General features: G+C 37.8%; 1 protein-coding gene across 1 annotated transcript in view; it reads right to left on the minus strand.

The window, feature by feature from the left end:
- Positions 1-13,052, minus strand: part of Hey (Hairy/E(spl)-related with YRPW motif) — a 51,417-nt gene extending 38,365 nt beyond the window's left edge. Inside the window, exon 1 of the mRNA XM_090373319.1 lies at positions 12,882-13,052. Within this exon, the coding sequence (XP_090229445.1) occupies positions 12,882-12,949 (68 nt within the window). The 5' untranslated portion in view covers positions 12,950-13,052. The remainder of the gene's footprint in view (positions 1-12,881) is intronic.
- Positions 13,053-14,657: the final 1,605 nt, after the last annotated feature.

Genomic DNA, 14,657 nt, shown 5'->3' on the forward strand with positions numbered 1-14,657 from the left:
CACCTGGCTACGGAGACGCAATATGGAGGTATTAAATAAACATCAATTATAGATGACCACAAAATTAAAAAGATACCGTACACCCTTTTTTAATGAAATAAATATATAAATTTAAAAAATAATAATAAGTTTAAGTAACTTAAACCCAAATTACGTGGCACCCCTGGAACGTTGTTGCGGCGCCCTAAGGTGCCGCAGCACCCTGGTTGAAAAGCACCGCTTTAGTGTAACATTTTAATATTTAGAAACTGAAATACTTCTGAAAGCCAAATATGTACAATAAATCAAACTTTACACGAATAATTTTAGTTCAATGTCAAAAATATCCTGTTTAAAAAGCACAGACAAACAGAAATTAAAAACCGCGTTTTGGCAAAAAAGAAACGAAGAGAATACTCAGATCTAGTATATATATTTTTTTATTTCTACTAACGGGAGAAGTGCTGTTTATACCAACTAAACGCATTACATCAAAATAATGTAGGTTTAATTAGTTGGCTATAAAGCATGAAAAAATTCTTGTCGCAGTGAGGTTGTGGCACAAAATATTATTTTCTATTTAAACTAAAGGAAACAACGAAAGAACGATCGAAAGAGCGAGATTCGGTTTTGAAGAAAGTTTGTGATAATGTTGAGAGGGATTATAGGAATAAATTGTTAAATTTTCAGCGAATTTGATTCACTATTAAAAGAGATATAACGTTTTCGAACAAATTATAGAGTTGGAAAAAAAAAAACAATTTCAACAATTATTTTTTGTTTTTGTATTTTTATATTAAAAATTTATAAATTTTTCGAAATATTTTGATTAAAATGTATTGTATTTATAGAATAATGTCGAGAATAAGACAAATTTCCCGCATGCCCAATTGTGACGGACTTTGAGATTAAATTGGACAAATATTCGGGTTACGAGAGGTGCAGAATATCATTTCGCAGTTTTTCTGAACGATCTCGACGAGACGTATCTGCAGTTCGTTGATGCTAGACACAGTGGGAAGAGGAAAGCACACATGTCCGAAGACTGGGCACACGATCTTTCAAAATTATCGAAGAAAGGCAAGACCGACGTATCTAAAGACGAATGTCTTTAGCGAACAGGTCAGCCACTTTTCTCCAGATTTGGGATGTTGTTGTGAGCCATATGCACAATTCGAAATCGGTTCCTAGAAGTGGAGCTGCTATCTCGGGTCTCACTGAACTGGTTGCCTCTCGCTCCTACTTATCACCGTGAACGTCTTCAGTTGTTAGCGTTCAGCAAGTGTTGCGTGATGAGAGTCGTTTCAACCTCTGAACGAATGATCAGAAGATACCCACGAGAGAGAGAGAGAGAGAGGAAGAAGAAGACTATGTTGGGGAGCCATCAGGTATAACATGAAAACAACTCTCGTGTTTGTGGTGGGCAGTATTATTGCCCATTATTACGTTGAAAATGTATAAATCCAGTGGTTATCCCGTTTTTGGCAAATATGGATAACTCGATGTTCCAACAGGATAATGCCATCCACATACCACCAAAATTCCAGATAGGTTCAAGACGTGAATGTCTTCTCATGACCAGCGAAATCAATAGATCTGTCAGTCTGTCTGTAATTGAAAATATCTGGGACATGATTGGAAGGTGCCTGACCTTAAGTTCGTTCGATTCGTGTGCTGTCGATCCCTGATTGAGTGCTTAAGTGTAACAGGCCTAGAATAACGTCTAACACTTCTTCGACCGAACATTTGCCAGAGCTAGCGCTCTATTCAAGCACGCAGGAATCACGCCGGATATTACACATTTTTCATTCCCGTTTCCGCTTCCTTTAGTGTGTATTAGGAAATTCAGTCTTTTGTTTCTTCTTAAAGACAAGTTACAGCAGAAAGGAAAACTTATATTGTTCTACTTTTTACATGAGATACCCTTCGTTTATCTGTGCTGTTAACTTTTTGCTGCGATTCGCTGTCAAACCGTTGTTGGGGTACTGTATTAATGCCAGAGCTTTAATGAAAATAATGTTATTGCTTGTGTGCTATAGGCATATCTTTTTTTAACACCAACAGGAATATTTCATAGTCTTTTGTGAGGTCTGCCAAAAAGTTTTGCACTGTTGTTCCGATTGTATCCAGTACTGTACTGTAAGTCTAACGATAATAAAACCGCTGTTGTCAAAAATTAACTTGAAGAAAGACGTTCTTTCACATTTAGTGTTATTGCGAAACACAAATTCTTTGCGTTTTCATAGTGTGCTGCATTTTCTTACCAAAATCTTCGCTTTATTTCTTAAGAAATTTTAAATCAAACTGTTATTTATTTTTTATAATTACTTTATCTAGACTCTATCACTAGCTGCTTTAAGAATAGTTCCAGTCTTGAAACTTTGCAGCCCATTTCCTGTTTTTTTTTTTTTTTTTTTGTTAGTTTTTGGCACATCGGTTTCTGTGGCCATAATGCACCTCCCAAAGTTTTTGCATTTTACTGTGATCCAATCCCGAGGCGGGATTCAAACCCGCGACCTTTAGGTTGCCAGGCAGGCACTTTACCCATCTGACTAGCGCGGTCGGCCCGCCCTTGTACTTTAATCCCTGTGAGTTAACCAACATCATTTAATTATCCTTCCAGCTGAAATTTTCACTCACAGATCAGAGACGGAACTTAAATTATAATTATCGATCAGTTTCATTAATGTTTATAGTGATGTAAATCAAATCGTAATTCAGACACCGTTATACGAGCACAACTTTTAATATTGAAGAATTCATAATGCAGTGAAATCGAAACATAGAAAAATCAAAAGATTCTTATTTTTCTTGATTTTTTTTTTTTTTAAAGCGATTTGTCATATTACTAGATTTTTCTGGCGGTACGTTCAGTTAATTGAAAGGCTTGAGCTGCGATTTTAAATTAGTCAGTCTGAATGTATTAATAAACAATATTCTGTTGCTCTTAATGTTCATTCCTAAGTAACTGATGCAAAAAGTGTAGTTGCCTTAGTGTGCTCTTGCCTAAAATGTAATTCAGTGGATAGTGTCGCCATTCGCACATTGTGTGTAAAGCTCGATTACCCATTGCCGACGAAGAAAAGAGCAAACACGATTGTACGCGCATGTGATCGCTCTTTGGTACGGTGGTACACGCTTTTAGTTGTTTAGAGCAGCTGGCTGTAGAAACACAATTTGTGCTGCGTACCAGATAAAGTCGGTTTATGTTCATTTCAGAAGTACTTGGACATTGATGATACTTTTAGACTAAACTGACGACGGGAATGGACCTTTCTTACTGAGACAAAAGCAATTAATTAGGCAAAATTTAGAAATCATAAAATCTAAACGGTAATGCTTAGTCCAATTTTAACATCAAATTCAAAAAATTCAGCCAAAATATCACAAAAAAAAAAAAAAAAAAATCTAAACGACAAATAGCCTAAATTGGCTGACGTGATCTCTTAGAAGGATTGCGTAGTTTATTCTCCTTGAAACTCAAAATCAGACAAACCGTTTATTTAAAACAAGCAACCGCTGCCTAAAATAAACTGAAAAGCAGACTAATGACACTAGTAAATCTCTACCTCTTCTACACAGAGTCCGCCGCCGTCCGAGTGTTAAATCGTCTAAAATAGTACAGTATAGGAAAATTTTATACAGGCTTAACGCAGAGGTTTCCCACTGTCTTCCTCGCTTGTGTCGAATTATATTCAAATATTTACCCATATTGCGAGAACAAGCCGTTACGTTGCCAACCAAAAAAAACGTACCGCTCGTTGTCAACTGTTCCGCTGGTAGAGAATATCATCTGCATTTATAAAAATTGCGATGAAGTTGTGACTCTTCTGGTTCCTTCAGACCATATAAACAGAAATCTATATGTTATTCTGCAGACTGGGGGAAAAAAAAAAAAAATTCGGAACACTCAGAGAGTAAATCTTACTTCCTTCAATTGAGATCTGCCAACTCAGCTCCCACTGAACAGGGTTTTAAAAATTCCTCCAATCGCAGTGATCGCAAGTGAGATTACTGCGGTCACTCTACAATGTATGTGGTTGTTTCCACTCAAAGTGTGATGACTGTTGAAATCCTCTAAAAATCTCATGAAGGACCCTAGTAAACCACAAAAAGAAAAAAAAAAAAAAAAAAAAAAACCCTATAAGAAAAAAAATCCCCATCACAAAACTCTTCCAATATTAAAAAAAAAAAAAAAAAAAATCATAACCTTTTCCCATGTTAAAAATATTTTAACACAACAGTGAGTATCAGTGACTTTATTATTCCATTTCATTTAAAGGTCTGAATTAAACTGTTAGCCTCATTCAGAGTAGCCTCTAATTTCCAACCTACCAATCTACTTAGAGCAAGATGGGTGGGTTGAAAAAAACTTAGTAAAGCTTTTGACATGTTGCGCATGGAAGACTACTGTACAAAGGGTACTAGGAAAGTTTTGCAATACAGCTTTGTTTATTTAATTTTTTCAAAGTAATTTCCTCTACATTCAATACACCTCTCCATCCTCCGAAACCAATCTTTAAACCAGTTCTGCCAAGTTTCACTAGGGAGTAAAGCACACTCGTTGTCCCAAGACTGTAGAAGGTCCTCATCACTGGAAAACCGCCTCCCTTTTAGCTTCATTTTCACATGCGGGAACAGTGCAAAGTCGCAGGGAGCAAAGTCTGGTCTGTAGGGAAGGTGCTCGAGAAGTTTCAGTCCTGTCATGGTCAAATATTCGGTGCAGGCTTTGGCGCGGTGAGCTGGAGCATTTTCGTGATAGAGGTACCAGGTGTCCATTCTTGACTTTGGCCGCAGGTTCTTCATAGATCCAATGACTTTAGGCAGGCATTGTTCAGCATACCGCTTAGCTGTGACTGTCTTCTGCGTGTCCAAAATGACACGTTCCACAATTCCACTCGATTTGAAAAATACAGCTATCATTTTCTTCTTTACAGATCGGGATTTTCTGACAATTACGGGTGTGTCGTCATCATCAAAGACCCAAACTTTGTTTTGAGCCTTGGTCGGCAGATCGTAATAGTACAGCCAAGTCTCGTCACCTGTCACGATGTTGTTCACATACCGAGATTGTCCCTTATCAAACTTTTTTAACATCTCCCGGCACCAAGTCACACGTCGTGTCATCTGCTCTTCAGTCAGTTGATGCGGTACCCAGAGAGAACAAAGTTTCTTCACGTGCAAATGATCTTGCAGAATCGAACGAATTGCTGGTGCATTTAGGCCCAAAGTATCCTCTATCTGTTGGTAGGTCACTCGCCTGTTTTCGTCAAGCATTTTCCTCACAGCAGTAACGTTTTCCTCCGTAACTGACGTTCGTGGCCTTCCCGGCCTCTCAGAATCCTCCAGAGTGAAATTTCCCCTTTGGAATTCTCTATACCACCTGAATATCGTTGTACAATGTGGACAACCATCATCTAGTGCAAGAGTCATTTCTTCTAAGCACTGGTCTATGGTTAAACCACGCACGAAATTATACCGCAAAACTGTCCTTATCTCATTTCGTGACCACGATGCCATCACAAGCACTTTACACTCTCACTACTAATGAATAACTGAGCCCATCGACTTGGCGCGGCGGCTACTATGCACGTATGAACATGTCTCAACATGCAGCAACAAGCAGCTTCCTGTGATTCATTGTTGCGTCATATTGCAAAACTTTCCTAGTACCCTTTGTACAAATTGGAGCAGTATGGTATTAAGGGTAAGTTGCTACAATGGATGGGTGGTTGAGTAGAAGCCAGAGTGGAAATCAATGGACGCTGCTCTTCGTGGACTAATGTTATTAGAGGAGTCCCATAGGGTTCGATGTTGGGCCCACTGTTGTTTTGTATATTTATCAATGATATTGATGAAGGTATATCAGGTTTAATGTCGAAGTTTTCAGATGATACAAAGATTGACAGAGTTGTTAATGACAGTGATGGCAGTGTGCTACTGCAACAGGATCTAGAACATTTGGGCAGATGGGCTGGGAAGTAGCAACTGAAGTTCAACATTGACAAATGCAAAATACTGCATATGGGTAGAAGTAATCCCAGAGAGACATACCAACTGTGCGGTACTACACTTAGGGTGGTAGAAAATGAAAAAGATATAGGAGTAATTGTGCAGTCAGATATGAAGTTTTCTGAGCAATGCAGACAGGCTGCCAGAGAAGGTCATGGGGTATTGTCAATGATATACATGAATTTTGCTAGTAGGGAAAAGGAGGTGATTATCCCTTTGTATAAGGCAAAGGTCAGGCCATGCCTTGAGTACTACGTACAGGTCTGGATACCTCATTTTAGGAAGGATGTAGAGTTGCTTGAATGTGTACAGAGAAGGGCAACAAGATTGGTGAGGGGAATGAAGGTCCTCCTACCAAGAAAGGCTTAAGTTCTGCAAATTGCAGCGGCTGGAGACTAGGCACCTGCCAAGTGGTCTGATTCAGGTGTATAAGGCTTTGAATGGTATGAGCACCCTGAATTCTGATGGGATTCTTCCGCTTGCTCAGATTACGAACCTGAGGGGGCATAAATTCAAAAATTGAGGAAAAACAGTTGTAGAATATGTGCGGAAATTTTTCTTTAGCCAGCGGGTGATTAATTGCTGGAACACACTTCCATCTGTCGTTGTGGAAGTTGATAGCTTAAATGAATTCGAGGAGGAATTGGACAAACTTTTAGAGAGAATGGATGGGTGAAACTGGGATTTTTTTTTTCTTTTTTTGGCTGATGCTACATTAGCTCATGCTTGCTTTCTTGCATTACATGCCTCCATTACTAATACTACTGACCAACCTTAACATAATTAGGACTCTTGTAGAAGTTACATCTTAGAAGCAGCATCTTAAAAAGAAAACGTATTCTGCAGAAAATTTGTATTCAGTTTATTAAAATTAAGACATTAACTTACATTTCATTATTACGAATTATTAAAATAAGCTGAAGAAATATGTACAAGTTAGTGCAAACGCATCATATTAGTACGCAGCAAACTCTGAATTATCAAAAAAAAAAAAAAACGGCATCGTTTTAGTTAAATCTCATATTAAATCTCATAAACGCTTCACCAAAGGAGAAGACTTGGTGAAGCGCTACTTATTCGAAGTGGTGCAGTATCATGGCAACTCGTTGTGAAGGTATTAACAATATGACATTTAACTGAAACGATGCCGTTTTTGATAATTCAGGGTTTGCTGCGTACTAATATGATGCGTTTGCACTAACTTGTACGTTGTCTAATTCTCTTGCAGCTTAAGCCCTTAAAGTGTTTCAGGCTGAAGAAATACGTAATTATTAAAAATTTATCAAGCAATAATTTGCCGCTTTCGTTATGTAACAGATATACATGCTAGCACAGTGGATGGCTGGCCTGGGTTCGGATCCCTTCTCGACGAGAGGAACATTCAAAGGCCTTTTCATGCCGTGACCAAGTTAGTCAATCTAGGGTGAGAGAGGTATGGATTTTTGCTCCCAGAAAACTAGATTTGTCATCCAACGAACAGACCATAGGATACAAGCGATTTATGGAAATGATATATTGAAGTTACACATTTTGCGACCGCCTAAGGATGAGTGGCATTGCTTCCCAGTCATCGGAAATAAATACACAGTACTTCAGATATTTCAATCTCGTTTGCAGAATGAGAAGGGCTATTTCTTTCTTTCTTTCTTTTTATATTTTAATTTTTTTTGCCCTTTTATAATTTTTTCAATAATACAAGAAGAAAGATGCAGGTGCACTCACACACACAGTAGACCCTCAATTTAACGAACCCCGATTTAACGGACTTCGAATTTAACGGACAAATTTTTCTCTCCTAAAGTAAAAATTTAGAACCTATTTATATCTGAAAGCGTCGCACATCAGACAGAGCATATGTCTGATGTGCGACGTTATCAGGTTGATGTCCTGAAAATTCCTTCTAATGAAATAAAGGCTGTTTTACTGCTGGATAATTCACCTGTTCGCCCTAACACTGAGAGGTTAGTTACCAGGGATGGGAGAATTAAATGTTTTTCTGCCTCCTAACACTACTTCACTGATGCAGCCGATGGATCAGGGCGTAATCGTTGCTTGTAAGAGGTTGTATAAGAAGAAGTTTTTTGAAGAGTGATGGTTGTTTTGGAAGAAACAGAAGACGCAGAAGAAGAAGAAGAAGTTACAAGAGGCACCAGGACACTGCAAAATTTATATGCATACAACATCAGATCTGCTATCTTCAACTTAGCAGCTGCTTGGAAACATATGGAGATTGCTACCTTGGCCAATGCTTGGAAGAAGTTGTTGTACAACTTAGGACCTGAAATGGACTATGAGGGAGTTGAGGCGTCTAATTTTCGGGACACTCTTCTGAGTTCCGGCAACAAAAATGCAACTGAGAATGATGTGGAATAGTGGCTTGAAAATGATGAAGGTGATCCGGGCCATCAATATAAAAATATTGATCTGAGGGAGAGACTGCAGAAAATTTTCTTTATGGAGGACGATGATGATGATGACAAAGACGAAGAATCAGTTGCACCTCATCCTAAATTGTCTGTTATAAGACAACATATGGATGACATCTTATATTATATTGAATCATCATCAAACCCTGATGTGCTTCCTTATTAAGAACATTTTAGAGAATTTCGATCTATAGTAATAAGGAAGCAGCACCAAGGTGTAAGGCAACTGAAGCTTGATGATTTCTTCAAGACCACTTCATCAGCTGGACCTGTTTCACCAGCAAGGAATTTACACCTCTGCCCTCCATATGACAGTTTTTTTTACTCTGAAAATTGCGATTCTTTCAATTAAGTTAATATTAATATTAAATATTATGTAACTTTTTTAACGTTTTTTGTATGTTTTTTATTCAATAGAGTTTAAGGATTATAAAGTATTTTTTCCCTCTAAAATGGATTTAAATGAAAAAACTAATGTTCACATTGAAAACAACTTTGTGTGAGCTTTAAGGAAAAAAAACAAACAAACAAAAAGTGGTGGAAACACTCCATTAGTTACATTGTATAGTTTTTGACGTGTTTAATTAAAATAAAGTTTGGTTCCTGTCGTAAATTTATTTTGATATTTTTTAACAGATGTTTTTAGTATAAATTACTGAACGTACATTGCAGTAATATTTTATTCATACTTATACATTATATTAGCATTTTAATACATCGTGTAAATTGTAACTCGTTATTAATTTAAAATACATTCGTTTTTAAAATACATTCGATTTAAGGGACTTTCGGCAATAGCGGACACCCTTACCCTCAATTATCCGTTAAATCGAGGGACTACTGTATATATGTATATATATATTGGTGTTTCGTCACATCTCGTGTTTTTGGAGACTACGGAAATTCTTAAAAGAATTTTTAAGAATTAATAATTTTTAAGAAATTTTAAAATTTTTAGAATTTCTACGGAAATTCTTAAAAGAATACATACAATAATATCTTGTTCCCAGGTTAAATAAACACTATTCTATTTTCTTATTTGTAATAAACCCTTAGCCTCTAAGTGCAAAGCCTCCTCTATATACAAATGACAAATGTGACGTGAGAGGTGACATTTTGACCATTAGATTTACTGCCTGTTCTATTTTCAATTTTAGAACACATCTTTTTAACATTTGTTCGACAATGCTTTTGTAATTCTGTGCAATATAACTTCTGAGAACGAACTACGCATCCAATCTGTGAGAGCTGTCTTCTCCAGTATGATGGTAATATCTGCGTGCATGTTTTTTTTTTTTTTTTTGACTTTTCATTCCACGAACCTCTATCAGTGCTAGTTAAATTTTAAACGTATACATGGCGCTTATAATGATACCGAAGAGTATTAAAACCTGATTTCATATAAAGAAATAGAGAATAGAAATTAATTTAAGAGTGAGTTTACTTGAAAATGATAGAATGAATATTGTTTTTAAATTAAATGTAAATAACATTATAGATTATAGAAAAATGGCAATAAGATATCATTTTATATTTATGTTAAGCATTTTACAAGAATTGGTAAACAACACAAAGATAAAACGTGCTCATCCGCGAGGATCGTTATTGTTTTTTGGTTTTAGGCACACAGCGATTTAAGCCAAATTTTGACATTGTATTCAATGGCCATTATGTACATTGTGCTGACTGAAAAAATTCGACATAACTCACGGGGAAACACTCCTATTTCCTCCGCCTGAGATAAGCTAACTACAGACTCGATTAAAGATTGCCGTTGTTATTGCTGTAGGGACTTTGACCATAATGTGAGACTGTGTATTATATATGTACAAGTGTGTGTTCATGGGCCAGTTGCATGTGACGAAAAACACGGAATACTCACGGGGGAGACCCTGCTCCCTCCGCATGCATGAGATCGGCTAACTGTAACCTCGATTGAGGAGTATTTTATAAATTCTTCCAGTTAAAAATGGAAATCGAACCAAGACCCCTCTAGACGAGTAGCGAAACTACTATATTATCATGGAGAACAACAGAACATGAAGTCATAATAGAGGTTACTGTAGGACTTAAAAAGTTGTGTGGTTATCAGAATCGACCAACATGCCGACAGGTGCTTCGTCACAGGATTCAGCACATTAGCCGTAGTTTAGCTTGAAGCCATTTCGCCTGGTATACTTGGAGTTGGAATAGAAAAGAAATTTCAAGGAAACTCTCTGAAGCCATGACCCTTCGTTTTGAAGGGAACACTAAATTGATAATTTGCTCATCTTAGAAAAATACACAGCAGATAACGGGTAACAACATAATGAATACTTGTAAGTTTACCGTGCAGCAAAGTCAGATATGGGGAACACGCTACGTGACAAAATGTTTGACGAAAATCTTTAGTTTCTGTACTTTCTTGATGACTATTTTTACATAAACTCGATCTCTTTAACGAAACGATAAGTTTATCATCTATATATATTCAGGTGGTAGATGACTTTCATCAACCGGTGAAATACCACCACTTTGTTTATTGGAGGCTTGAAGTGGTGAAACCCCTGTTTAGTCCCTAGAGCAAAGTTTCCGGCATCCCCCTCTCCCCATACTTCTCCTTCAACCCATGCACGGTACTAAGTACTATAGGTTTTGACACCTTTCGTGTTTGGGGGTTTTTCATAAAAAAAAATATATATATATATATATGCCATAACCTTAAAACACGAATACATCAGTGTTTCCTGATCTATTCGTGTTTTAAATTCGCTCTTAATTATGATCGTTTGTGATTTGCGTTGTTTATCGTTGCCGATAATCGAGGTTCTCCATTAATAGTTACGGAGTTCAACCGTGGCCGAGAGGGCAGCGAGTAAATACAAAGTTGCGCACGCAGCATATTCGAGTCCGCATGATACGGAATCCGCACAAAATACGGATAAGTTCTTGTAAATCGTAGTTGGAAAAGCCTCTAATCTTGTGGCCGTCCCGAAGTATAAACAGAAAATTTATTTATTGGAAATGATGCGATTAGCATCATGTGATATTAATCGCTTCATTTTATAATACAGTTTTCCTATCATTAATTATTATTATTTATTCAAGTAAAGAAAAATGAGAAGTTACATCTACCCCTACACAGCAAACATTTGCTAGGAGGATAAACATAACAATAACAAATTAACAAGGGCTTCTGTAATACCTGTACTTTTTATTTGGTATGAAAACGTTGGAATTATAAGGTATATAAGTCCTCAGGGAGCATCTGATTTTTCCATACTCTTTTCATAAAATACTGCAGTGAAAAACTACGATACGGTGAGATGTTATAAAATCAATTTGAAAGATGGCGCATATAAAAGTAGACAATGCATTTAAACTAAAAAAAAAAAAGTGCATAATTCATTTGAATGAATTCAAATTAAATGAATTCCGAAGTAAAAAGCCACGGTTCTTTACTTCTGATGTCTTTGGCTGTCATTGTGAAGTTGTGATGATGTGCACCGCGCGTGTTCCACATAATCTACCAACTACAATAGTCTGCGGGAGAAATATGTACGTCATTACGACGCGTTCAGCTGGCAGACGAAATGAGATATACAGTAGTTGCTGATTTGAAAGCGCAGCTCGTCTGGGACCGCTGTGTAAACGGATGTGCGCGGAAAGGTGTAAACCACACTTCACAATTAACGCTCCCTAAGCAGTTATTTAAATACTTAGGTATACCAAGACAGTAATTTTATGGTGAAAATCTTTTATTTACACCTCTATACAGAGTCCTCTCAGCTTCGAATTCTTCACATCAACATGAATTTTGGTAGAATCCAAAAGTACAGTATGTGTATTTATAAATTTGCGAGTCCCAGATAAAGTATCCATTATTGGTCCTACAAAGGGGGCGGCGAGAAAAAAAATTAAATTAAAGACACATAGCACAAATTTAAGGATTTTTTTAAAAAATGGTATATCGATTCTGGTTTGTGGTCTAAACTGCTTACACAGTATAATTCGAAAAGCTAATCTAATTAATACAAAATAACCTTAGCCTATGGTTGTCATGGGCTATGCAAAATTAGAGGGCCCCAGACAATTGTCTTATTTGTGTAGGCACAGATTCTGCCTGTCCCAAGGAATATGTAAACAAATTTACCACTCAACAAGCACAGTGAAAACTTGCTCTTCTGACATTTTGTTAAGTTGCTATCAGTAACGTTTGCCTTAAACTGCTATTACCGTTTGTTTAAGTTACAGCAGTAGAGTATCGGCGAAGTTAAATTATTATGCGTCCTTTATCGATAGAAATTTAACTTAATGCATGCATATTAACAACAGTTACCGGACTAAGAAGTATTGCATTAGTTATGCACTTGGTGCCCTTTTTCTCATTTTGCCCAAGTTTTAACTTCTGTCTCCGCAATTCTTTCACTCTAGAACTTATTCAGATAATTAAAAAGTAAATCTTTATTTTACTTATTCACTTACTCTTTTGGTGAATCGTCCACAAATACATCATCACAGTCGGATTCCATATCACTGAGATGTCTTTTCATAGTGTTCCGCAATCCGCGGTAGCAGCACGTGTTAAAGGAAACGCCTATACCTTGCTCACTATAGCTCCGAACGCAGACTGCCACACGACCGACACTCGACTCGGCCGACGGCCTACTGACTGTCGCTTTCCCACGACTGACGGCCTAAACACTTCCTGTTAGGAAGATGGGACCGCCCCCACGGTGAGGTAGACCTGGTGAGTGGCAGCGCTGCCGACATCGGGAACACAGGAAAAGAGAGAGCACGCTGTGCTGATTGGACAGCGTCTTCTCCTGCTGAGGGCCAGTTGTGCGTGACTGAAGGGCCGTATGGTCCGTGATATCTGCGGCTGCGGAACTTTCCCAGGATCTCTCACCCCGTGCTGAAACACAGTGCTCGTTTATTAGCTTCCCAGAGAGTGGTGATTAGTGGCGCGAACATATAAGTGGCACCTTGTGACGTCACTGCGACTCCGAGCGAGAGATGCATTGTGATGCAACTGTCACGTATGTGCGTGTGTTTCTGTGGAGAAGATTGCTAGCGGTGAAGAGGTGACTTATCTGACGAATAAGTAACGAACGACAACGATAGTGTGAATGGGATCAAAAGGAAGGAGTTGAAGACTGCATAGGGGTCGTTGCGTAAGGGTTCTGATCGAAGAGGAAGTTATTTAATCAGACCACATGGAGTCTTAACGACAATGGTTCCATCTCATCCTTCGAACCCAGGCAGATTATAACTTAATTAGTTGCGCATCTATTCTGAAAGTAGGCACATAAAAATGGGACTTTTTATATTGACATAGGGTTTCTGTTATGTTTCAGTACTGCAGGCTGTTCGCAAACTTGCTTATTTAGAGTTTTTGGCCTGATTAATCTTGCAAGGGAAATACTTGCTCTGCAGACGACACACTTGTGTCATGTAATCTCTGTCTCTGATAGGAATTAGATTTAATTTATTTTCCGAATTTAAACCATTGCAGGTTTCATCTCAGACCAACTTTCTAGCTCCAAAGTTACTTGCACAGACACCACCACATGAGGATATAATTACATAAATAAAACTGTGTTCTGGGGGAGATTTTGGCTCCCACAGCCTCACCCATGGGTGTGCCTATGTATTAATTTACATTAATAGATATATGCACAAAATATAAGAACGTGTAATATAGAAATAAATTATGCAGTAGCACTTTCACAGTAACATTTATTATATTAAGGCTAAGAAAAATGTCATTTCGATCCACATTAGGCCATATCTAAAGATGTTACAGTTTGCACATTTGAAAGATAATTTGATTTATTGATGGTAAAGTGTGACGATCTTGTAATTTCATAGACAGGGCCGTGCAAAGTACTAGGGGGTCCAGATGCAAAAGGGGTTAAGGGGCCTCGTTTATTTACGTTGACTCAAAAAATAATACACATATTGCAGACCTTGGTGTGGCGCATCCAATTCACCCCCATTTGCAAGGCTCTGTTCCTGGGAACATACGTCTCAAGCCTTTTTTAGGTTGTTGAAACTGATTCTGAGTGAGAGCTTCGGGTCCACTTGACTTCATCCGGCCATTTGGGGCGTTCTTATCAGGTCACAGATATTAGGGGCGTCAAGTCGTCCTGTGATTAGTCTGGCCAGTGCAAGAAGTTAGCTGCCACAATCTGTTGTTTCCATGGGAAGCATTAGCATTAGCAAGGGCACATGATGCAAGATAACAAGCTTATATAGCAT

The sequence above is a fragment of the Mastigoproctus giganteus genome, chromosome 5, assembly GCF_048544385.1.
Source record: "Mastigoproctus giganteus isolate SK-2022 chromosome 5, ASM4854438v1, whole genome shotgun sequence".
Taxonomy (NCBI): Eukaryota; Metazoa; Arthropoda; class Arachnida; order Uropygi; family Thelyphonidae; genus Mastigoproctus; species Mastigoproctus giganteus.